This window comes from Zeus faber, assembly GCF_960531495.2.
Source record: "Zeus faber genome assembly, chromosome: 20".
Taxonomy (NCBI): Eukaryota; Metazoa; Chordata; class Actinopteri; order Zeiformes; family Zeidae; genus Zeus; species Zeus faber.
In genome coordinates, this window is record NC_137207.1 from 17,197,907 (window position 1) to 17,221,989 (window position 24,083).

Below are 24,083 nucleotides of genomic sequence, written 5' to 3' on the forward strand. Positions count from 1 at the left end.
TCAGCGTGTTTTGGCGCGCAGGGCCGTGCAACGTATTGAGTTTTGGGAGGAGTGGGCTTTGGCTCCTCTTGCGGTTACCCATAACCCCCTGCGCTGCATAGCTCCGCAGAGCGGTCACGTGCACCTTCTCATAGGCTTGAACCAGTCCTCAGTGAGCCGGCGTCCCTGAACTGGGCGGGCGGCGATGGATGCTGTGTTTTTACTGAAAGCGTGCTTGACGACCCAATCTGATTAGACAGCGCAGGAGGCTAACCAAGAATGCTTGTGTGTGTGTGTGTGTGTGTGTGTGTGTGTGTGTGTGTGTGTGTGTGTGTGTGTGTGTGTGTGTGTTGTGCCATGGAACCCTGGCTGTGTTTGAGCCCATTTTAAAGAACCAGGGCCCTGGCAAAATACCTTCCTGCAGACAGCCCGCTGCCCACAAAGGCAGTTTTGGTGTGTGTGTGTGTGTGTGTGTTGTGTTTTATTTGTGTAGTGCTGGCAGACGCTCTGGTTGCTAGGGTGTTCTCAGGCTGTTTCCGTGCCCACCCTGCCAGACGTGTGTGTGTGTTTGTTTATGTGTGTGTTTGTGTGTGTGTGTGTGCATGCGTGCGTGTGTGTGTTGCACTGCGGTGGGTCATGACTCAAAGGAAGGACTTAGAACAAACGGTTCTGAACTCAACAGAAGGCCCACGGGACACAGACAACTCAGCACACCGCTTCTTCCTCTCTCTCTCTCTCTCTCTCTCTCTCTCTCTCTCTCTCTCTCTCTCTCTCTCCCCCTCTCTCTCTCTCTTTCTCCCTCTCTCTCTATCTTTATCTTTTTATCGCCCCATCTCTCAGCACGCTTGTCTTCCTGGACCTCTCTGCCCTGATCCATCCACCATCCAATTATTACTTGCGTTGTATCATCTTTTCCATTTTTCTTATCTTTTATCTCCCTCTCTCTCTCTCTCTCTCTCTCTCTCTCTTCCTCCCTCTCTATTTACTCATTCGGTCAAAGTGCTATGTGTAACCTTCCAGTAGAGTAGAGGTGGCTGGTAATTTCACGTCTTTTTACACAGAATGAGAATAAATACAGTCACGCTTTTAGATTTGTACAGTATAACCCTTTAGTGAGGGCAGGGCGATCAATGAGTTTAATTTGAGGGGACTTTCATTACAAATGATAGTAATACTTCACATTACGATAAATGTCAATGTGGGGAACCTTATGGTATTATTTATATCACTTGTTCTAGATAGATAGATGGATAGATAGATGGGTAGATTGATCGATGGATAGATAGATAGATAGATATATGGGTCGATGGATCGATAGATGGGTAGGTCGGTAGATAGATGGATAGATACTGTAGATGGGTAGATGGATAGGTGGATGGATAGATAGATGGGAAGATGGATAGATAGATAAATAGATAGATAGATAGATAGATAGATAGATTGGTAGGTAGATAGATAGATGGATGAGTAGATACTGTAAGTTATTCATCCCAGAGAGAAATTGTGTTAAAGCACCTCACTTGAAAACAATAGGCAATAAAAATAGAAAAATATTTCAAATGTGCAATTAAGCTAATAATGAACCACAAAATAGAAAAAAAAATGGTCATATCCAATAAACCTCAAAATGAACTAAAACGATTGAAACTATTTGCAATATACAATAAAATGATTATACAATTATAAATTAAATATTATCAATTATAGAAATTATAATAAACAATAAAAATGAACAATAATCAACAATGTTTTGGGGATGACTATTGGTTGTTTTATAAGATATTCACCCCAAATTAAATATTTGAAAAACATTGATTAGTAAAGTGGATATTGTTATTTCGGCAGAGTAACTGCGGGGAGGTTCTGCGTATCCGCCGGGTGCTGATGAACTCCCCGGAGATCGTCAGCATCGGCCTGGTCTGGGACTCGGACCACTCGGACCTGGCGGAGGACGTGATCCACAGCTTGGGAACCTGCCTGCGCCTGGGAGATGTAAGAGGAGAGCCGCGCACGCCCACACACACGCAAATACACACAAATACGCACACATACAGACCTATACGCTGGAGGATAATTAAATATTATCATTATCCTCCAGTGGAGTATCGTAATGGAATGAAGTACATAGTGTCGTAGTAATGGCCTTATTTTGTATTCGAAATAAATGATCATGGGAAGGTATTACCTAAGATTTCTCGTAGTGTGAAGTCTGAATTAATGGTTTTAAGGTAGTTGTAATTTGGGGGAAAAATACTCCAGATGTCATTTTGTTTACATGCCATGGGTTTTTCGGTGTTAGATTGGGTGTTGGATTCCCCAGAATTCCACGTGAAACAGCTCTTTTATTTGTTTTTGTTTTTTTGTTTCTTTCAACATCCAGGTTTTACCCCCGTCTTGGCTCTAAAACGATGACTTGTACGATTGATTTGTTGTTGTTTTTTTTATCTTGGACACTTAAGGAGGACAGGATATTTGAGTTATTTTTTGTGAATGTTCATCCATATAGAAACTTTACTGACCTTAACTAACTACGCTGCTTTGTCAGTTTCACCGTGGCAGATGCAATTAAAAACAGCATATACAGTAGAGGAGAAAATACATTACAAAAATACATTGAATGCGCTGTATTTTATAAAGTCAGCTAAACAAAGCATCGATTATGAGATTTTTTTAAACAAAATAATCGTACGACGTACCACTTTAATTTCCATACATTTTGACATGATAAACAGCAATTGGATCAGGTAAATCAATAAGCAGATATCGTCAATATTATTTACATTCAACATAAAAATTGTCACGTAAATACATACCCTTACAAATCAGTTTCCAAGAAACGCACACACACGTACACACCATCACACACGCGCACACACGAGCAGCAACCCTGAAAAGCCCACATCACACACAAATAACACACGTGACACATACTGTGACCTCCATGGGCCGTGCGTCACTGCGTTACGATCCTCCAGATCCACGCCTGATGTGCAGAGACGTGACGTTTGCCCCGCGTGCTACGAAAGGGTTTCTATCAAATATTATAAGGAAATAAACCATGTGGGATATTATAAATATCCTCTGTCTCTCAACGTGCTTTGAGATAGTAATCTGATCCATCCTCCCTTGATGGTTTCTTTTTTTTTTTTTGTTTGTTTTTTTCCTCTTCTGTATGCGTCGTAGTTAGATAACCGATTGTAAATCTGTCTCTCTGCTTGGAGTATCCGTCCTCCTGTCTTCCTGTCTCTCTCTCTCTCTCCTCCCTTTGCCTCATACCTTTTTATTGTTTCCCCTTCGTTTCACCGTCCGTGAGCTTCACTCTCTCATGGATTTTCTGTTTTTCTCTCTCTCTCTCTCTCTCTCTCTCTCTCTCTCTCTACCGCTCTCTCTCCCCCCTCTCCTCCCTCCCTCCTTCCCTCTCTCTTTCTAGCTGTTCTACCGCGTGACGGAGGAGAGGGCTCGCCAGGCGGAGCTCTACCTGGTCGGCATGGTGTGCTACTACGGCAAACACTACTCCACCTTCTTCTTCCAGACCAAGATACGCAAGTGGATGTACTTTGACGACGCGCACGTTAAAGAGGTTCGGGCGGAGGAGGGGGAATGGGGGAGGATATTTTTGGGAGGGGGGTTGTCTTTTCGAGAACGTTTTCAGAGGGAGAGGGGAGAGTCGAGGCAGTCAAAGCGTCCGATAGCATTCTTACCTTAAGTGGGGTTTTTTTGTGTGTGTGGGTGTATGTGTGTGTGTGTGTGTGTGTGTGCTTGTGTGTGTGTGTGTGCATGGCTGCACACACACACACACACACACACACACACACACACATACATACATGCATGCTTTTTTCGGGGGAATGTAGACGGAATATGTTTTTAATGAGCTTGACCTTGTGGGAGCCACTGCGGCCGTGTGTAATGTATTCTATCCGAGTAATGACGCTAAATTTAGTCGCTACATTTTTCCTTTTGCATTTTTTTTTTAAGCATTAACCCCCAGCCCACCCCCTCCTATACACATACTCACCCCTCTCCCCTCCTCTCTCCCCCTTCCTCCTCTTCCTCCAGATCGGGCCCAAGTGGAAGGACGTGGTGTCCCGCTGTATCAAGGGCCACTACCAGCCGCTGCTGCTGCTCTACGCTGACCCCCGGGGGACGCCGGTGGTATCGCAGGACGCCGCCGCCGCTGGAGGCTCCAACCCCCACCTGGATCTCCAGCACTGCAGCAAAGCCGGCTACGACAGCGAGGACTCCGGTACGGTACGGGGGTGGGGGCACGAAAACGCACACGCACACGCACGCACACACACACACACACACACACACACACACACACACACTGGCAGGCAGCACAAATCCCTCAGTAATCCAGGCTGTTTTTTTGCTTTGTCGGCAAAGACTGTTGTCCCGCGTCAACGACAGATGTAAACATATGGAGTCCTTAGGACCCGAGGTCGAGAAGGTTGGAGGTCGACACTTCTGATTGACCCCCACTGGACTGCCTCTCTCTTTCCATTTCTCTCCCTCTGTCTCTCTCCATTGGCATCTCTCTCTCTCTGAACTTGTCTCTTTTGTATCGGTCTCCCTGTTGTTTTTTGATGTTTCGTGGTTTTGATCAACTTAATTCTTGTGAAAGTTCTTTTCCCACCCCTTCTCTCTCTCTCTTTCTCTCTCTCTCTCTCTCTTTCTTTCTCTATCTGTGGTTGGCGGGTCAGCTTGTATATAGCTTGGATGATGAGTATGTGGTGTTGCTTTTTATTTGTATTTTATTTGACCAACAACTCTTTCGTCAATTAAATTAAATCAAATGTCATTGAATTTTTCAACTTTTAGATTTTTTTATTTTATTTACATACTAAGAAAAAAAAACAATCATACAATTTTTTTTATATATATATATTTGAATGTGACCCTCCAGGCCGGGAGCCGTCCATCTCCAGCGACACCCGGACAGACTCATCCACAGACAGCTCCAGCCACCGGGCTTCCCGCAGCCGCCCGCTGCACCAGTCCACCGGCAGCCACCTCTCCAGCGAGTCGCAGACCACCGTGGTGTGCGGCCTGGACAGCGGGGGGCCCCCGCATGCCGCCGGCTCCGTGGGTGAGAATTTAGGAAATAACGTGATAGAGAACACGGGAAAGAAGAAAAATATGGCCGACACGTGTCATTAGCTTCTTCATTAGAGTCAACTAAATCATGCCCAGACATCTTTTTGGTCGTTTTCTGAAAATGTAGATACAAAAGGTCATCATACACTGTATATAATAATTGTAATTTATAATTGTTATTGAATATATATAATATTATTATATGTAATATTACAGTTATATAACTTCAATAACTGTCTCAATATATAACTTGAATTACTTTGGCTATATACTTTTTTGTTTTTGTTTTGCTCTTTTGCACATTTTGCCAGCAAGGTTTATGTTGGATGTTAAACGTAATAAAAAGAAGGTTATTATAGACGCGTTAACGTGTGCTAAATTGTTTGTTTTTTTCGTTTGGGATGAATTGCGATACATTGTTATTTGACTTATTTGAATTCATCTCTCTCTCTCTCTCCCATCGTCTCTCCATCGCTGCCTCTCCACCTCTCTCTCCTTGCAGAGTGTGCAGCGGAAGGTCCGGCCCGCCCCCTCTCCCCTCCTCTGCCTCCTCTGGAGTACAAGGAGACGGCCGTCTTCCTCCTCTCCTCTCGTCGGCCCCTCACCTCCTCCTCCTCTTCCTCAGGGGTGGGCGGCTGCGAGGGAGGAACCGGCGGCCCGCAATGGGAGGATGAGAGTACCAGCAGTGAGAGCAAGTCCAGGTGTGTGTGTGTGTGTGTGTGTGTGTGTGTGTGTGTGTGTGTGTGTGTGTGTGTGTGTGTGTGTGTGTGTGTGTGTGTGTGTGTGTGTGTGTGTGTGTGTGTGTGTGTGTGTGAAATCTATTGTAGTAAAGTTTCTATTCATACCAATGGTTTATAAGAAGTACATGAATAAAAGAATGTTATTTTAATCTGCATTGCAAGCTGAAAATGATAAGGATCTTCCCAGTTTTAGTGAAATTTGTACTGTGCACACACGTTTGACGTATTTGAGACCGAAAACTCTGAACTATTGTGATTATTGCGGTTTTATAACCGCACTGGATCACTGCCACACTTTCAGTTTTCTTCGCTCTGCTAACGTTAGCTTTCTTGCAAAGTGGTTTAAGAGAAATGTCAACAACAACATTTTGCTTTTGGTCTCTTTTACCGTTTTACCACAGTCATTGATCAACACTGATCCAACAAACCCAAAACACTGTTGAGTTGTGAGTATGGTGGCTATCGGTGACTTTTGTGTGTTCTAGTGCACTAAGTATACTAAAACAGTGGTTCTCATCGCTGGGTCACGATCCAAAACTGGGTTGTCATTTCAGGCGTATACAGTATGTCACAGAAAAATACGGCAAAGTTATTCATTGCTTTTACTTTTTATAATAACTATTTTCCTGATGTTCTCATGCATTTGATTGTTGTACTGTTTCACACATGATTTTTATTTTATTTTGTTTTTACTTATTACACTTTGTTTTAAGTTTTACCATTCACAAAATAATTGTGGATAACAGCACTGTTCATTTTGTAAATAAATAAATAGAATGGATAGAATGGATAAAATGAAGTGAAGAACCACAATACTAAAACGTTAACATTTTTGTGATTGAAGTCATTGTGAGGATATTCTCCAAAACCATCTCTTAATAATAGTTATTAGTGCTAACTTGTTTATTTCCCTGTGCAGTTCTTCTGGAGGCCACTACCGGCCGGCCTGGAGGCCAAGGAGGGAGGCCCTGAACATCGACAGCATCTTCAGCCGACAGCGAGCTGTTCCGCTGGGCTACAGCACCGTGCCTGGCCCCGCCTTGCCCATGGAGCTCCAGGACCCCCTTCCGCCTCAGCAGGTGCCGGGGCCGGGGCGGGAGGCGGCGGGGAGGGAGAGGGGGACGGGTGAGCGGGAAGCCGGGCCCGGGCTCCCCCGGCTGCCCGCTCATCTGGGCAGTGGTAGGACATTGGGCCCCCAAGGGCCTCTCCCTCCTCCCCCTCCTCCTCCTCCTCCTCTGAGAGGGATGGAGCACCAGCCACGGCTCATCCAGAGGATGGAGAGCGGCTACGAGAGCAGCGAGAGGAACAGCAGCAGCCCCGACAGGTAGATAACACACGAGATGAATATTCAGACACACACACAGATATACAGTAGCAGGAGCTGTTATTAGCTGAGTGCTCAACCTAAAAGAACAGTTCCATGAAGAGATTTTTAAACTGGCCCTCTATCAATAAAAATACCACACCTCAAAGAGTCATATACATTATATACTGTACTGCTTTTTAATTCATTTCGTTCCAATTATTTTCTTGTTTCGGCTTTTCAACTAGAATCCTTCATCAGAGCCTGATAATCAGTGTGATTGTGGCCAGTGGAATAGATAAAAAAATGTAATATATGAAGATCTGAGGTGTGGTATTTATATTGATGTAGTGCCAGATACAGTATACAACCTATTTGTTTCATGAACGTTGAAAGACGCAAATTGTGCTTGTACAGAAAAGGTTGCTTAGCGTATAATACAAGCCACTGCAGCCTGTGGCGGGCCCCTGAGCCGGGCACTGGAGGGGGTGGAGCCTGGAGATTGTCCTGACATGACTGATCTCACCATGGGGCCAAAACGCGACAGCAGCCATTGTTAGAGGAACTCAATCCCAACCGCAACCTCCCTTTGATATACCTTTGCACCTTCTCTTCGGAGGCGGAAAGAAAACCCCAAAACAATTCCACACAGGACTGACCTTTGCAAATTGTGTAAATGTGAAACAAGGAGGACAAGGAGGGAGTGTCACCTCCTTATCTCCACCTGTCAGACGCTTATGCATAAAAACAAAAGGGTGCAACAAACCCGCTTGACAACAACACACGTTTCTAAGCAGGGATTGCGTGAGAGACGAGGTGAAAAGTTGTTTAAATTAAATAACGCTGATGTTGAGCTATTAATCATTTTGCTGCGGACCTCTCAAAGGACCTCCTGGGGTGTCCGGGACTCCAGGTTGAGAGCCACTGATCTAAACCGTGCAACATCACGTGTGCGTGTGTGCGTGTGTGTGTGTGTGTGTGTGTGTGTGTGTGTGTGTGTGTGTGTGTGTGTGTGTGTGTGTGTGTGTGTGTGTACCCCTGTCCCTCCAGGGAGACGGGGCAGCAGAAGCGGGTGCTGATGTCTGGACCGTCGTGGCGTTCTGTGCCCAAATCCAAGAGCAGTGGCGCCATCCTGCAGGAGCTGGGGGCGCCCAACTGGAGCGCTGGCATCAACGCAGGTGTGTGTGTGTGTGTGTGTGTGTGTGTGTGTGTGTGTGTGTGTGTGTGTGTGTGTGTGTGTGTGTGTGTGACATTCTTAGAACCATTTTGTTTCCACCCTGCTACACACAGTATATTAACAGACTGTTTTTGATATATATATATAGAGAGAGAGGCGGGGGGAAGAGCCCTGTCAGGGCGGGCTCTGTCATCGTTGGGGTGCCCGTGATCGCATTTGGCGCGCCAGAACATTGTGTTTTCATTTTATATTGCGTCTAAAGGAACAAAACAAGTTTGTACGGAACGAAAGCCTGCGTAATGGGGAAACATTCTCCGTGACAGCGTCTGCTCCGTGCCGCGGTGCGCTGTGCGGGACGTGGGGTGCTGGCAGAGTCCGGAACACCTGTAGTGTCCGGACGGAGCCTCTTCCGGAACACTGTTTTTTTTTTTTTCCTTCTTTATATTTAATAAGCATAAAGCTGTCCCTGAGCGCTCATTCACCTGCGCGCATAAAGAATATGTATGTGGACGTATGCGCGCAACATTTTTATACATGTTTGTATGTATGTATACAACATTTTAAAGATTAATACAAACCCTAACCCGAACACTAACCCCTGCATATTTTTCAAATGTTAATTTTCAGATTTGAACAATTAGAAGGCTTGAAGTTGAATCAATCAGTCAATATTCTACTGTGATTGAAGGATTTTTTATTTTTACAACTCAATAGTTAGGTAAAGTGTTATTCATATCAATTCATGCATCAATTAATGTCATGCATATATATCCTAAATCACACTGTTTGCTCGTCCATGATTTGTAAATCCGGAGGTGCCGGAACGCTGCTGAACTGGCAGATAAAAAGACATTGAATGTATGCACCGGTTTAATTAGTAAACAGAAATAAAAAAAAATTATGCTCTAAAATAAAACACGCTATTTCTATTTGTGGCTGTTTGTTTTTCCCGTGTATGTGTAACATGTATTTTGCGTACAAACGCAGTGTTTTTACGCCGCGCCAACGCATCCGGTGTACTTCTACCGTAAGGTGGAGCTCGCAGCTCCAGCCGGAAAAACGTTTTTTTTTGGCAGATTTAAAAAAGATCCAAAATAGGCAAACAAGCGATATACGAGTAACTTCAATGGGAAATAAGATATATAAGATAAGATAATATTACACAAAATGTGTTTTACAGATTTTGATAAAGGGGGTGCTGGAAACAATAACAGCAAACAGTAGGTAGTTTATTTTTTCTTTTAGGTTTTGTTACCTTGGAGGGCTATATTTTTTTAAATAGGTAAATTCGTTTGGTTGTACTGTTCGGTAACTTGGAAAATAGGCTCAAAAACCAACATGAACCAACATGATCGTGGACCGAGAACCTGCTTGAGAAAATAATCATGATAGGATATTTTTGCCATATCACCCATGATATGGCCGTGCTTATCGCTGTTACCGGTTACATTGCTTGCCTACCGCCCCCAGGGCAATTCTTTTTTTCTTTTATAGAAATAAACCCTTTGAGTTCATTTTCTCGTATCAGCGCCGACATTCATCGAATGAAAAAGTTTGAATTAGTAAAATACTAAGCGTGTTATCAACACTTAGACCCTACGAAAGTGAAAGCGTCTGCTTCGTGCGCGCACAGCAGAGTCGCAGCGCAGTCTGCCGAGTCACATTTCACTTATCACGGGGGGAGAGGAGAGAAACAAGGCTCTGAACCTCAGATCAGATATAGATCGGGACCTGTCTCCCTCCATCCCTAATTAGCGCCTGTGCATGACGCAAATTTTTCTTGTTTATTGTTCTTTGGGAGGTATTTTTTAGTGTTTATTGATTACTAATTCTTGGTTTATTCATATAATTGATTATTGTTAATCATTAGGTTTATTGTATATTGCCATTCTTTTATTGTTCATTGTGTATTTCTACGTTTATTTTTAATGCTTATTGTTAATTTCTAGGTTTATTGTATCTATCTGAATATCTACCATATCTATCTATCCATCTACCGTGTATCTACTGTACATCTATGATTTAAAGGTGGTGAACGACCAATTACACTCCCCTCTTGTGTGTGTGTGTGTGTGTGTGTGTGTGTGTGTGTGTGTGTGTGTGTGTGTGTGTGTGTGTGTGTGAGTGTGTGTGCGTGTGTGTGTGTGTGTGTGTGTGTGCACGTGCGCGTGCATGTGCGTGTCCCAGGCCGCAGCGAGCTGGACGAGCTGCAGGAGGAGGTGGCGCGCAGAGCTCGGCAGCAGGAGCAGCAGAGGCGGCGCGAGGCGGAGAGGGAAGCTGCCCTCGGCTTCAACCCCAAACCTAGCAAGTTCATGGACCTGGACCAACTCCAGCACCAGGGTACGCACTGGGAGGGGAGGGGATGGCGGGGGGCAGGGTGGATGGATGGAGGGAAAGAAGAGAGGATTGAGAGGAAGAAATTTGAGGGCAGCCGAGCGTGGAGACACACGAGCGCGTCTGCAAGAATCACGTCCTGTCGTGTCGCTGAGGAACCATCCCATTGTCTTGCAAAGGTCTAAACCAGGCGGTTCATGGTTCTCAACCAGTAGTTCCCGATCCAGCAAACTGGGTAGCGGGTCCATTCCCAGTGCACCCATGGGTGTACAGTATACAGCCCCTTTATTCCAAAATCCTATGAATATTTATTTTTTTGAGAACGCATCAAATTTCTGATGCTGCACTTTTATTTTGAAACACTGTTTTTTATCTGCTAGAGTCCTAGGTCCCCCATCAAATCAGCTGTTAGGTTTGAATTTAGTTGTTAGATCAAATCAAATCAAATAAATACATCTAATTTAAAAAAATGAGTGAGTTCAAATTACTCTGAACCTTTCAACAGCGCTATGTATGTTAAAAAATACAAATGTTAAATTATGTTTATGCCATTTATCGTGAGTGCAACTTGTATTCGATGCCTTTGCCGTATCTCAGCTACATAGAAAAGCTGAAGGAGCTGAGATGTTTATTCTGTGGATATGGGTTTGACGTTCAGCCTCATTTTCAAGACCAGAATTGACTGAGAGTGCTCGTGTGTCTTTGCAGTGTGGTTGTAGATGTAAGGAAAGGAACGAGGGTGAAGGTGAGAGAGAGAGAGAGAGAGAGAGAGAGAGAGAGAGAGAGAGAGGGAGAGAGAAAGGGAGGGCATCTGTAGATGGAGTTGATAAAACTGAAAAGCTGTGTCGGTAGAGAGAGAGTGATGATGCCGCAATAAAGGCATTTTGTCCGAGTGAGTGTGAGTCAGAGTTTCCATTAGAACAAACGGGTGCCAGTCCACGTGTCCTGGAAGATTTCAATGTCCCTGACAAATGGGAGCGATTCCAGTCAAATATTTTTTGTGTTTATTTATGTGTTTGATAGGCATTAAAGAAAAATAATGAAATCATGAAGTTGACATTGACACTATTTTAAAAAGAAATGATTTTATATTACGATTATTGCTACTTGAAAACAAATAATTTCCGTTCGTGAACAATTGATAAGAAGTACATATACTTTGATGAACATTTCACTTAAATGCAATTTTGATCAAATCTAAAACAAAATAAATATGGAAAGTAGATCTAAATAAATAAATAATAGTTGTGGTGTTGTCCGTCTTCGTCTGGACGTCTGGTCGACATATTTTAAAACTCAGTGGATATTTAGCGTCTGCTTTGGGTCAGAACTTAAATATCCAAAAAACACCAATGTGTGTGTCCCTGTTGTCAACGATACATCATCTTTCCGCTTCTTCTCCCAGTTTTTGACGCTGCCGCTCTGTCTCCACTCCGTGTGTGTGTGTGTGTGTGTGTTTACAAGGGCAACCTGCGGGCAGGGCTTATTTCTATATCGACAAACAATCACGTTTGACAGAGGTGAAAGGTCAGCTTCAGATCGTCTAAACTGATTGGCTCTCCGTTGCAACTTGCAGAACGCTGAGATGAAAAGATCTGCGCAATATTTCGTCGATGTGACCGAGTCAGTTTTATTTCGACATCGGGGAAAAAAAATATGCTGATGATTATCGTCATTGTTATGTCCCCCAGCACTCATTCAAATTGTGCTTAGAGGTCATTTTTTTCACCCGACATTATGACCGGAGGCATTTAAATCAGGCTTCCTGGTCAATTACCGTCAGTTACCGGATGACGAGAACGTCGGACTGAGTTCCTCCCTGTCCCCGGCCCCATCCCCTCATCTGTCCTTGTGTTCACCTTTCTCTACTCTCTCAACCCCTCTATATTTGTGTGTGTGTGTGTGTGTGTGTGTGTGTGTGCGCGCGCGCGCATGTGTGTGTGTTGAGCTCTTGCCTAGAGCCGTCCCTGTGGCCAGCAGTGAGTAAATCCCTTGGAAATCTGAATATTTCGCGACGTACTAAATCCCGAGAGATGGTCTGGACCGGGTCAAAATCTCTCTTAAACGTTTCCGTGCTTGGCTCCCCGTCGGGGAAGGGATTGGGATGGGAACTCAGGTCAAAGTTCAAAGCTCTGGTCTCCCGGCCAAATTCTGTCGTGTTCATGATGTGTGTGTGTATTTGTCTGTGTGCACTGTCCCTGGGTCCGCAGAATATGGCGTTGTATCCACGTGTGTGTGTGTGTGTGTGTGTGTGTGTGTGTGTGTGTGTGTGTGTGTGTGTCTATCCCCATTGATATATGTGTTAATTTTAGTACTACGGCTAAATCTGTGTGTGTGTGTGTGTGTGTGTGTGTGTGTGTGTGTGTGTGTGTGTGTGTGTGTGTGTGTGTGTGTGTGTGTGTGTGTGTGTCGTCAAATATTCATCAACCATGACCATGTCCAAAGCAAAAAGACTAATTGTAGATTAAGGATTATCTGTTTATCTGTCCTGTCTGTCCTTCTGTGTGCCTCTGGTTGTTTACGGCCCTGTGTACCTGACACACACGCACATACACACACACACACACACACACACACACACACACACACACACACACACACCACACACACACACACACACACACACACACCTAGACACACACACACACACACACGCAGCTCTGGGTACACTCAACCTTGATGAACTGAAAGGACGACTTCCCGAGGAACAGATGGCATCCCTATCAGCACAATTATGCAACAGAGTTTGGTTTTCCCACATTCGCTGTCGGGGATGGAGGGATGGAGGGATGGATGGATGGATAGATGGATGGATGGGGGGTGAATCAAACAAAATAGTCCTTGCGCTCCAGATTGGACGTTACAGCCCACAACAATAGAGCTGTCATCAAGCCCCTTTGTTATTATTATTATTATTATTATTATTATTATTGTTATTATTATCATGATTATTATTCCAAAACAAAAATGGCTTCCAGCTTCAATGGATGATGACGGCTCTGTTGTCGTCTTCTGCTGCGACTGACTTTTGCCTCCACCGCGCTTTGAGGCAGCGTTTGCTAGGCTACGCGAGCGTTCGCCCGGCCGTTCACCGTTTGTCCAATGAGGTTTCCCGGCCGGCGGTTTTTCCGGCAGCCTATCAAACGTAGCCTTAACCCTCTCTCTCTTCGTTGTCTAACCTGGTTTGTACTCTTACTAATCTCTCTCTACGACTCTGCCAGTGGTGTACACTCGCACACCTTCACAGTGGAAGGCAAGTCTGGGCGCCCCAGGTCAAAACGCTGTGTTACAATGAATGTCTGCGGGAACGGAAGATGACCCGACCCCCAGGCCGAGTGAGGGTAAACGTGACACCTTTCTTCTAAGTTTAAAGTAAGCTTTCATTTTGTTTTGATTTTATACGGATGATTTCTAATTCCCAGACCCAGGTGATTTGCTCCCTAGGAATCCAGCATCAGTTGAATGTAATTCCCGGGTTTAACTATCTATTCTGAGGTGACTCCATGACTTGCAAACTGTCACACTGTGCTGGCTGTTCTGTCTGGAGTTAAGAGCCACGGGATCCTCTGCAGAGCCGTCCGAGGGCGTCATGATCAAGATGGTTCACTTCCACCAAAAAGGAGAAGGCTACAAAACCCCTCTCGACGTTTGGATGTACTTATTTTCACTGTCAGAAAATATCATCAGACGATGGAGGAGAAATCGAACCGTTGAAAGTCAAGGCAAGGTCTGGGAAGCCAAGAGGGATTCCAGATCCAGCCCAAAACCTATTGACAAATGCTCAGAATAACCCACACAGCGGCGTCCATAGGTCTAGTAGGACAACACAGCGTCCTTCAGCCAACGAAGACATCCATGGTAGTTGCCAGAACGGAGCCTTTCCTAAGCCCTCAACACAAAACGGACCGTCATGGAACCAAAAAGTGACATTTTGAAGGTACGTTCGGAGAAGGAGCCCAGGCCAACTGTCAAGGATGGGGATGGATCCATGACGCTTTGGGGATGTGTGGCGGCGGAACAGGAAATATTGGAAGGAAGAACGGATTCCATCAAATATCAAGAGATTCTAGGAAGACATTGTGTCGGGAGGTCGGCCATTCAATAAAGAATCTGTTCCAAACTAGAAATCTTCTGCATGCAAGAATGGGGGGGGAAAATCCCCTAAACAACGAACTGAAAGCTACTCTTGAATGGCTACGAGAAGCGTTCTCAAAGGAGGAGCTCCGACGTCCTGCTGTGACAGGGCTCCCAAACTTTTGCACAGGGCTTTTTAAAAAAATGTTTTGTTTTTTTTTGCTTTTATTATTTGGAAACTGTTAAAAAAAAAAAACTGTGAAAACAAAAAGTCATCGTGCCTTAAATTCTGAAGAAAGGTGTCGTGTTTGACTTGATAGGGTTCAGAGGTCAGGTCAGCTTCCATTCACTGACCTGCGCCTTGAGCTCCGGTGCCCAAACTTTGGCATTCCGCCGTAGAGTAAAACACACGCGTACGTACGTGCGCCCGCGCACAGGGTAGAGGAGCGTACTGCATGCCGACCCCCTCATAACCACTCCTTTTGCTCTGCTTCTCTTCTCTCCCTCCTCCCCTCATCCCTCCATCCCGTCTCCTCTCGTCCCGGCTTTCTTTGTCCTCTCGTCTTCTCCCGTTACCACGTCAACCTTTCTACCCGTCTCCCTTCTCTTGTTCCTTTCATTTCTATCTGATGACGTTCCCCCCTCCTCCCTCTCTCTCTCTCTCTCTGTGTACCCCCCCTTACCCCTTACCTTCCTTACCTTTATCTTCTCTACTTTTTTATCTTCCCGCTCTTGTCGTTAACGTCCCCAGCTGTGCTCAGACCCCTGCATGAGGCTAACGCTCATAGCGGATTGGCTGTAGCTGCGTGCATGAGGAGCGCTGGGGGTCCGGTCAAACGCAGACAGGAACAGGAACAGGAAGTGGAGCGGGAGACAGGAAGCGCCCGCCCACAGGGGCCCTGCAGGTACCGATGATGTGTAAACCAAATCCCCAACCCCTCAACCCCCCCCTCCCCCATCCTGTCTTCAAAACACCTCAGATCCAAACCCACTTCTTTTAGTTTTGTGGATGTTCCCGTGGCACTGCTTGTACCCAAACCCCAAAGCTGGCAAGCCTCTCGGTGTCTTGTGTGTGTGTGTGTGTGTGTGTGTGTGTGTGTGTGTGTGTGTGTGTGTGTGTGTGTGCGCGTGATGTGTGCTGGATATCAGAAAGTCCCTCAGGTCACTTCTGTGTACATATGTTCCTCCTTCAGCTCTGGTTTGTGTATAATCCCACAATCCCTGGTCTTGTAATGCTAGCACTGCAGTCTGCCATCCCGCTGTACAGTGTATACTGTATGTGTACTGTAAGAGTGTGTGCGCGCGTGTGTACCTCTGTGTGTATGTGTGTGCGTGTGTGTGTGTGCTCTTATCCACTTTTCTGTTTGTGTATTGCAGTGCAGCAAATGAACTTGCTTGGCTAAGCTCTGTTGCTTCTAAAAGAGAGAGAGTTGCTCTCTGCTTTTCTGTTCCTTCACTTCACCGCTATTTGAATATTTGTGCTGTTAAGCTTCCTCCAGTGTGTGTGTATGTATGTGTGTGTGTGTGTGTGTGTGTGTGTGTTTTGGTGCATAATGCTGTGGACGCGTGCTGTTATGTGCTGTTATGTACGCTGCTGGGCTGGAGCCTTCTTCCCACTGTCGCCGTGTTGCTAGCGCTTCTGCTATAACTCCCGACGTGCACACTCCCACATTGTGTATGTGTGTGTGTGTGTGTGTGTGTGTGTGTGTGTGTATGGGTGTGTGTGTCATCAATGAATCCCTTCCTGTCCCTGTGCTTTGGTTTTGTTGAATATTTCCGTGTGCGTGTGTGTGTCCCTCGGATGGTGAGCTGTAGTCAGTCAGGACGAAGGGGGAGGATCATAGCTCAACCCTCACCCCCACCACCCCCCTCCCCCTTTATTGCCTTCCTCCCCTTCTCTATTGATCAACGCCGGCCTCTGATTTATGACCAGCTGCTGCAAAGGCTGCTGGGTAATTACCAGGACTCGGAGTAGATAGGGAGTGTTAATGTGGGGGAAGGGGGTTGGCACTCACACAGACGCGCACACGCGCACACACACTCATCTGTTGTGGCTCTCACTTAACACTAATCCACACTAAAGTTAATATCCACGCAAAACCACGCAGACTAATACGCATTAACTCAGGTGTGAGCAGTTCAAGGCATGAGGAGCACATACGAGTGTAAACAATATACACACACAAAATATCACACACACACACAATCCAAGTGCAGCCTGCCTGCTATCCCCTCGTGCATCTGCCCTACCAGCCTTGGAGGGGACTCTAATGTCCAACATAGATCATAGCCTGCACATATCAACACTATGTAAATCAATACAGTGATGTACGGAGCCACCGACATCACATTCCCACACGCCCACACTGCGACTCCGGTCAGCATTTTAGCAGCCAAATGCTTGATGCTTCCACAGTATTCACTATCCCAATATTTAATTGGAACAACTTGTGTAGCAGAGATTTGTTAATTTGTGTGCATAAGTAGTGACGTTTTGGTTTTTAGCAGTAGCTCTCATACAAATTCAGCGTTAGCATTAGCATTTTACTCACATACGTCAAAGTGGTGCGAGCACAAGGCTCTAATGTGCTTACCTTTTTGCCCTGCATAGTGTGTGTGTGTGTGTGTGTGTGTGTGTGTGTGTGTGTGCCCCTCAGTCTGTATTGTTTATCCTGGTGAGTGTGTGTGTGACCTTCCTCCCTGCAGTATCTCACCTGACGTCAGAGCTGCTGTGTGTTTTGCAGTTTGGCTGCAGGCTCACTCCCCCCTCCCTCCCTCCCTCCCCCTCCTCCCCCTCTCTGTTGTGTCTCCAGTGAACAGCCTGGCCCGGTCCAAATACTGCTGACGCCCAATCAGGAGGAGGAGGAAGAGGACGAGGCTACGGACAATCAGGACGTCGCTCGGGGACCGGGCCCCCCGCCTCCCCCTTACACGCCTTCTCCCCCCCGGCCCCGGCTCGCCCTAGACCTCCCCCGCCCGTGTGCTCCCTCCGACCCGGCGGAGGAGGAGGCGGGGCCGGGGGAGTGCAGGGGGGAGGCCACGGGGGTGAGGCTGTCCGAGGTGCTACAAGCGGGGGGGGTGAGCGTCCGTCCCCTGGGCAGGCACTTGGCCATCTCCCTGCCCTCCCTCGCCCTGCGGCTCTGGGACGTGCAGGCCCGGCCCCCGGGCCACGCCGCCGTGCACGCCTCGCCCACGGACCCCTCCCGCACACATGCGCACGCTCTGCCTTCTTCTCCTCGCCCCCCCTCCTCCCCTCCCCCCCTCCCCGGGGTTTCCCCCGACCAGAGAAAGCATCACCCCCCGCTGTGGCAGCCCCCCAGCGCCCACTCCCCCGCCGGCGGCAACCCCCCCCGGCCGGGATGCGTGACGGAGCCCGCCCACGGCGCCGCCACGCGCCACTGGTCCTCCTGGAGCCTGGACCGCCCGGACGCCGTGGTGACGCCCTACAACACGCCCCCAGACCGCTGCGTTCCCATCCCGCCGTGGCCCCGCAGCCAGAACCGCAGTTACAGCTGCCAGTCTTCCCCTGGACACTACAGCTCCCAGCATGCACCTGGGCCAGAACCAGAGGAGGCGGAGCTGTCGGAGCTCGACTCCCTCTACCAGGCCAGTCTGCTGGCTGGCAGAGCAGGTGCACAAACATCCATCTAAACATCCACCGATTCACATGCGTTAAGGGAGATAACACTTAATTAATTATTCAGGATGGCACGGTTCACAGAACTCAGAGTCCAGTGTCTATGTTTATTCTGCGGCCATGGCACCGTAAAATGTTGTTTACATTTTTACATGGCAATGTATAAATGTAAACAACGGCCACTCTGCCTGTTTAAGGTCATTTCAGGGACATGCACGATTGATCCAATTTTACAATGCCGACTAACAGGCTTGGTCCGATGTAGTTCACTGTAATGTTCCCCAAACTGGAGACTTGAAAAATGTGGTGGGGTCTTCTTCTTCTGCACCTCCTACTTTCCGTCCATCAGCGGCGACTAAATGTTTTAAACATCTAGAGCTCATGCTGGAAACCGCGGAGCCGCCGGAACCGCCGTTGATGGGTGGCTTTGGGAAAGTAACGACTCAGCAGCATCTCCTTACAGTACCCATGCCAGCGGCTAGCTAACGTAAACAAAGTAAAACTAATACATTTTGGGCCAGTGTTATTTAGGGTGGAGCTGATGTGGCGTGAAAAACGCTCATGCTTCGTGGACGATGGCGTAGTTGTTCGTTATTTGGCAGAGTAGAGGCCTTGACAATCCTGAACCAGATGGTTTTAACGGAATATGCCGAGGTTTGACCTCCATCTCTCCCTCTGCGTCCGAAGGCTGCAGCCCGTCCGAGAGGCTCATATCCCGGGTGGGGGGGCAGACCCGCTCCCAGACCCCCAACGCAGACATGGAGAGGAGCGTGTACGGGGCAGACTGTACCGGCACCCCCACCTACCTCAATAAGGTACACGCTCTTCCCCTCGTTCCCCTCCCCTCCCCCCCTCTCCACCTCGCATGTTGCATCCGCTGACCAGGACGACTGTGCCCCCCGTCCAGCCAGTGGTATTGCGGGATCTGCGTTTGGGGGCGGAGCCCAGGGACGGGGAAAGCCTGCAGCAGCTCGGACGCAGCCTGAGCGGCACGATGATGTCGGCTCGCCGTGGCCGCCTGACCGCGACGCGCAGCTTCGTGAGTGAAACTCCCCCTGCGCTCTGCCGCCCCCTGGCGGCCGCCACGGCGAACTGCACGTACCCTCGCTCGACGCGTCGTTTCTCTCCCACTGCCCCCCCTCCGTGTGTCGTGTCTTCACTTTGTCTCGCTTTTTCGATTTCCAATCTGTCCTGCTCTCTCGCTCTCTCTCTCTCTCTCTGTCTCTCTCTCTCTCTCTCTCTCTGTCCCCCCTCTCTCTCTCTCTCTCTCTCTCTCTCTCTCTCCTTCCTCTCTCTTTGTCTCCAAGGTGAAGCAGGCAGATGTCAGTGCCTCCCCTTGCTTACTTCCTCTCCACTGAGTCCCTGTCGCTATTCCACCACTGTCATCACCTCCATCCTCTTCTTCATCACCAACACCTTCCTCATCACCACCTCCCTCCACCGTCGCTTTGCCAGGTAAACACCGCAACCAAGTGGTCGCCAACTTATATCTTAAGCTCACCAACTATAGCACCGGCTTTAAGGATGGCGATTGTCATATAAGTAACTGCTTTTCCGTTCGCTGAATGCCACTATCATCGCACTGGCTTTTTAACCGTGTTAGAAGTATTATTAGTTCAAGAGCCATTTACTGACGTTAAAGGTTGGAACATAAATATTCTAACCAATTAATTCACATTCCATTGTTTCAACGTTGGTTTACAATCCCTGTGAAATTTGGCTGAAAACTTGGTCTTGGTCTTATCGTCTTGTTCAATCTTGTTGTCTAACGAGGCACCAAAAACCAGCAGCGTTGCTTGGATACAAAGACATCAGGGGCTTAGCCCAACCAGGTTCTAGACATGTTACCGTTTTGGGAAAACTGTCGGTGCGGGGGGGGGGGGTATCCTCATTACGCATTCACGCACGGTGCTTGTTTTCGTTCCACGAGGAAACGGAGTAAAATAAAATAACCCACATCTTGAATAAAAACACACCGTTTTAGCACGGCAGTTAAGAGCGCCGTGGGCACCGTCGCTACCGTCAGAGAGGGAACCGTGGGGGCACAGAGCCGGCCCTGTGAGGCTGGCAATTCTGTCACTTTGTGTGTGTGTGTGTGTGTGTGTGTCTGTGTGTGTGTGTGTCTGTGTGTGTGTGTGTGTGTCTGTGTGTGTGTTAAATGTAACATGACCTTTACTCCCCCCCCCCCTCTCTACAGGAGCTGTCCAGCGGTGCCGGCAGCTTCTGGCTGTGTCTGACAGGGGTCAAGCTTTCCTCCGACCAGAGCCCCGCGTTGCTGCAGTGATGTGGCCCCCACCCCGCTCCACCGCCCTCCACCTTCTCCTTCTTCAGATAGCAGTGGGGGTGGAGGGGGGAGGCGGGGGGGCTCAAGAGGAGGACCACCGCACCCCGTCGCACCCAGCGAGCCGCCTCATCTGACGCAGGGATCCCTTTGGCCCCGGCAGCTCTGTACGTCACCTAAACCCTCCCAACCCCCCCCCCCCTCCCCCGCCCGCCCCTCCCCATGTCCAATACTCAGTCTATGCAGTCACTCTGACACCTCCCTCCCTCCCTCCCTCCCTCCCTCTCTCCCTCCCTCCCTCTCTCCCTCCCTCCCATCAGGGCAGGCTTCACAGCAGAGTCCAACTAACGTCAACCTCAGCTAGCTCTCCCTTTAGCTTCCCAGGACTGTTCTTCTACTCCCACCCTGCATTTTAGGGGGGACGGGGGGGTGGGGGGGGGTCCGTCATCCCCCATGGGTTTGGGTAATGGGGGGGGGCCTAATCAGGACTCGGGGTGGGGGGGGAGACCCGTACCTAAGTAGCCACGCCTCTTTACTCTTTCTTCACGGGCATTTCACGGTGGACCTACAAACACTATGCCGGCAAACTTCGGGTGCGTTGCCGTGACAACCACGTTGTTTTTGGTTGTTGTTGTTTTTTTTGGTTTGTTTTTTTGGTTTGTTTTTTTGTTTGTCCCCGGCCCCCCGTCCCGAGACTGAACTCCGAAAACATATTAAGTCGTGTACAGAAAACACTGGTGTATGAAGAGAAAAAAAAACAAAACAAAACAAAAAAACAAAACCTGTATGTTATTTAATAAAGACCTTATGGAATGTTGATAACGATATAACTGAATATTGATAAACTTTAAGTGATTCTTCCCCATGTTCTGCATTTTAAAAAGGGTGGAGGGTACTTCACAAGTGTCGGTCTGGAGTTTCTGTAACCCCACCTCCCACACACCCCACCACCACCACCACCACAACCTTCCCCGCCCCACCATCCCCGGAAAAAGGAAGAGCAAAAGAAAGCGGAGACCAGGCTCGCTCAGCCGCCCTCCCACCAAGACGAGCGCTTCCTCCCCTCTCCCTCCGTCCTTTTCCTTCAGCGTTCTTTCTTCCTTCCTTCCCTCCTTCCTTCCTTCCTTCCTTCCTTTCTACCCCTTAAGCAGGAAGTAGCACGTCCTCCATCGCAAGAAGGGCAGATCGCGAGAAAGTTGCAAACTTTTGTTTTTTATTTTTATTTTATTTTTTGCTTTCGATTCCGTCTCTCCACCTCCGCCACCCCCCCCCCCCTCCACCCCCCCACCCCCCCGCGCGCGCTCCACTTCCCCCACCACGGCGGAGACTCAAGTGCACTTGGGCGAAGGGGACGAACGCGAGGCGGAAGGAAAGGGAAGGGAGACGGAGACGGAACCAAGTGCCCTGCGAGGGGAACGATCGGCGCCTGCTTTTGCTTTCAGGCCTCAGGTGAACTTTAAAAGAAAAACAAAACAAACGGAAAAAATAAAAAAAACAGGACCGACGACACTTTCACTTTGGATCCCGTCGAAGCCGGAGCCAGATCCCCCCCCCCCCACCCCCACCCCCACCCGGAAGAAGCCGCTCACCCTCGGAGCCGAGACGTGAGGGCGGCGTGTCCGGTATATACTTGATATGATATCTATATATGTAGTAGAGGTATATTTTCAGCTTGTGAGCTATCCTATCCACAGAGATGTCAGCCGCTCCCTGTTTGCCACGCGGAAGACCCCCCACAGGGCGATTGAGAGGGTCCTTTGAAAACCTGCTTCACTCGTCACGCTTCGCGCCCCCCCCCCCCCCCCGTTGTCCCCACCGGCCACCCGACGTGTGCGGAGCGCCTTCGTCGACATGCTTCCATCTGCTGAGACGAGCGTGAGGAGCAAAGTTATAACCGAATCGTTTCTTTGGGTGTTGATTGATCGTCGTGACTAAACCAAAGGTTGGCGCTTAACGCGGTCGGTTGTGTTTAACATTGCTCGATTGACCTTTTTTTTTTTTTTGTTTGTTTTTATTTTTTTGTTTTTTTTGTTTTTCCTTTTTCGAAAAGGTTTCGGGTTCCGTTGGCGTTACGTTGTCGTTTTGTTTTCCACGGTTATGTTGTTTTTTTTGTTTTTTTTTGGGGTGGGGGGGGGGGGGGGTGGAGGTTCTGGATGTGGGAGAATGTAGCAAATTGTAGCGCATGAGTCCGCTATGCAAATCAGAAAAAAAAAAAAAAAAACCTTTCCCCTGGCGATCCGGTTGTGTTTTTCGGAGACGGACGGACGGACAGACAGGAGGAAGGCCCCCGCCCGCCCAGGCACCCCCACCCACTCCCCATGAACTCTGGCGGAGACGTGCATCTTTCTGCATCTTACTACTACTGTGCATCCGCCAACGGTATGCAAGGACAGAGAGAGAGAGAGAGAGAGAGAGAGAGAGAGAGAGAGCAACAGAGGATGGAGGCTGTGTGGAAGAAACTCAGAGAGAGAGAGAGAGAGAAAATGAACGAATGTATGTAACTGATTTACGGTTTAGCTCGATGGCGAAAAGCAAAAGAGTGATTGTAAAAAGTAGTCAGCACAAGACGACGTGGAGAGAGAGAGAGAGAGAGAGAGCGAGAGAGAGAGCGAGAGCGAGTGGGAGAAAGGCTGAAGGCTTCTCGTAACGTGGGCGTGTCAGGGCTTTTTGTGTGTGCGTGTGTTTCGACTTCTGGGCTGGTGTTGCTCGGGGAACAAAGAGGGAACCTGTATTTTTGCAATAAAGTTATTACCAATGCACTCCCACAGGGGGCGTTACCACCATGACATCTCTGCGTCCTCATTGGCTCCCGAAAAGGTTGCGAAGCAGGAGGGGAAACTTTAAAGTGGGGATCCGTACGATTGGTTTGTGTCGGGTGGATTACACTACAAGTCACAGAATTCCATTTGAACGGAGCACAACTAGCTGCGGCCGCTTTTCAATTCTAGGGAACACATAGAGGAAGTGCTCATGTAATGCAAACGCATCGAGTGGCTGTTTATTATAACGTGTCAACTAAATACACTGGGGATAGATATCAAATATGGGATTTTTTCAACAAAATTAACTCACGGATTACCATTTCAACGCCCGCCTTAGTGTCTGGCTGGTGTTATTGCCCCGTGAAAGTTATTTGAAGCGCACCTTCTAACTTCTAACCCGCTAGCTTCTAAAACTAGATTATTATGGTAAAAGATAAATGACGTATCAGTGTGCAGGTGTTACAGGATAAATTGGATAATCTTCTACCCAGGCCTTCAAAATGTAAATGTTGATTTCCATCGTTTATAGCTGTCCATAGCACAGCCTCACCGAACTTTACTATTAAGAAAACTATTTTATCAGTTCATTACACACCATCAGTGTGAGGAGGTTACGCGGATATTTCAATAGTTAAAGGGGGTCCAATGCAAGGTGTAAGCTGTGTTATTTTCCCCAGGTGACACTGCGTACTGTCC

The 24,083-nt window shown here is 47.9% G+C and overlaps 1 protein-coding gene across 1 annotated transcript in view; it reads left to right on the forward strand.

Annotated features, from left to right (window-relative positions):
• The window catches only part of usp54b (ubiquitin specific peptidase 54b), a gene marked incomplete at both ends in the record, with an annotated part of 44,928 nt that extends 26,570 nt beyond the window's left edge, over positions 1-18,358 (forward strand). Inside the window, 11 exons of the mRNA XM_080021238.1 lie at positions 1,825-1,971; positions 3,410-3,559; positions 4,039-4,225; positions 4,889-5,067; positions 5,677-5,780; positions 6,739-7,143; positions 8,173-8,300; positions 10,487-10,639; positions 15,459-15,612; positions 17,521-17,884; positions 17,993-18,358. Of these exons, the coding sequence (XP_079877364.1) occupies positions 1,825-1,971; positions 3,410-3,559; positions 4,039-4,225; positions 4,889-5,067; positions 5,677-5,780; positions 6,739-7,143; positions 8,173-8,300; positions 10,487-10,639; positions 15,459-15,612; positions 17,521-17,884; positions 17,993-18,358 (2,337 nt within the window). The remainder of the gene's footprint in view (positions 1-1,824; positions 1,972-3,409; positions 3,560-4,038; positions 4,226-4,888; positions 5,068-5,676; positions 5,781-6,738; positions 7,144-8,172; positions 8,301-10,486; positions 10,640-15,458; positions 15,613-17,520; positions 17,885-17,992) is intronic.
• Between the last annotated feature and the right edge of the window lie 5,725 nt (positions 18,359-24,083).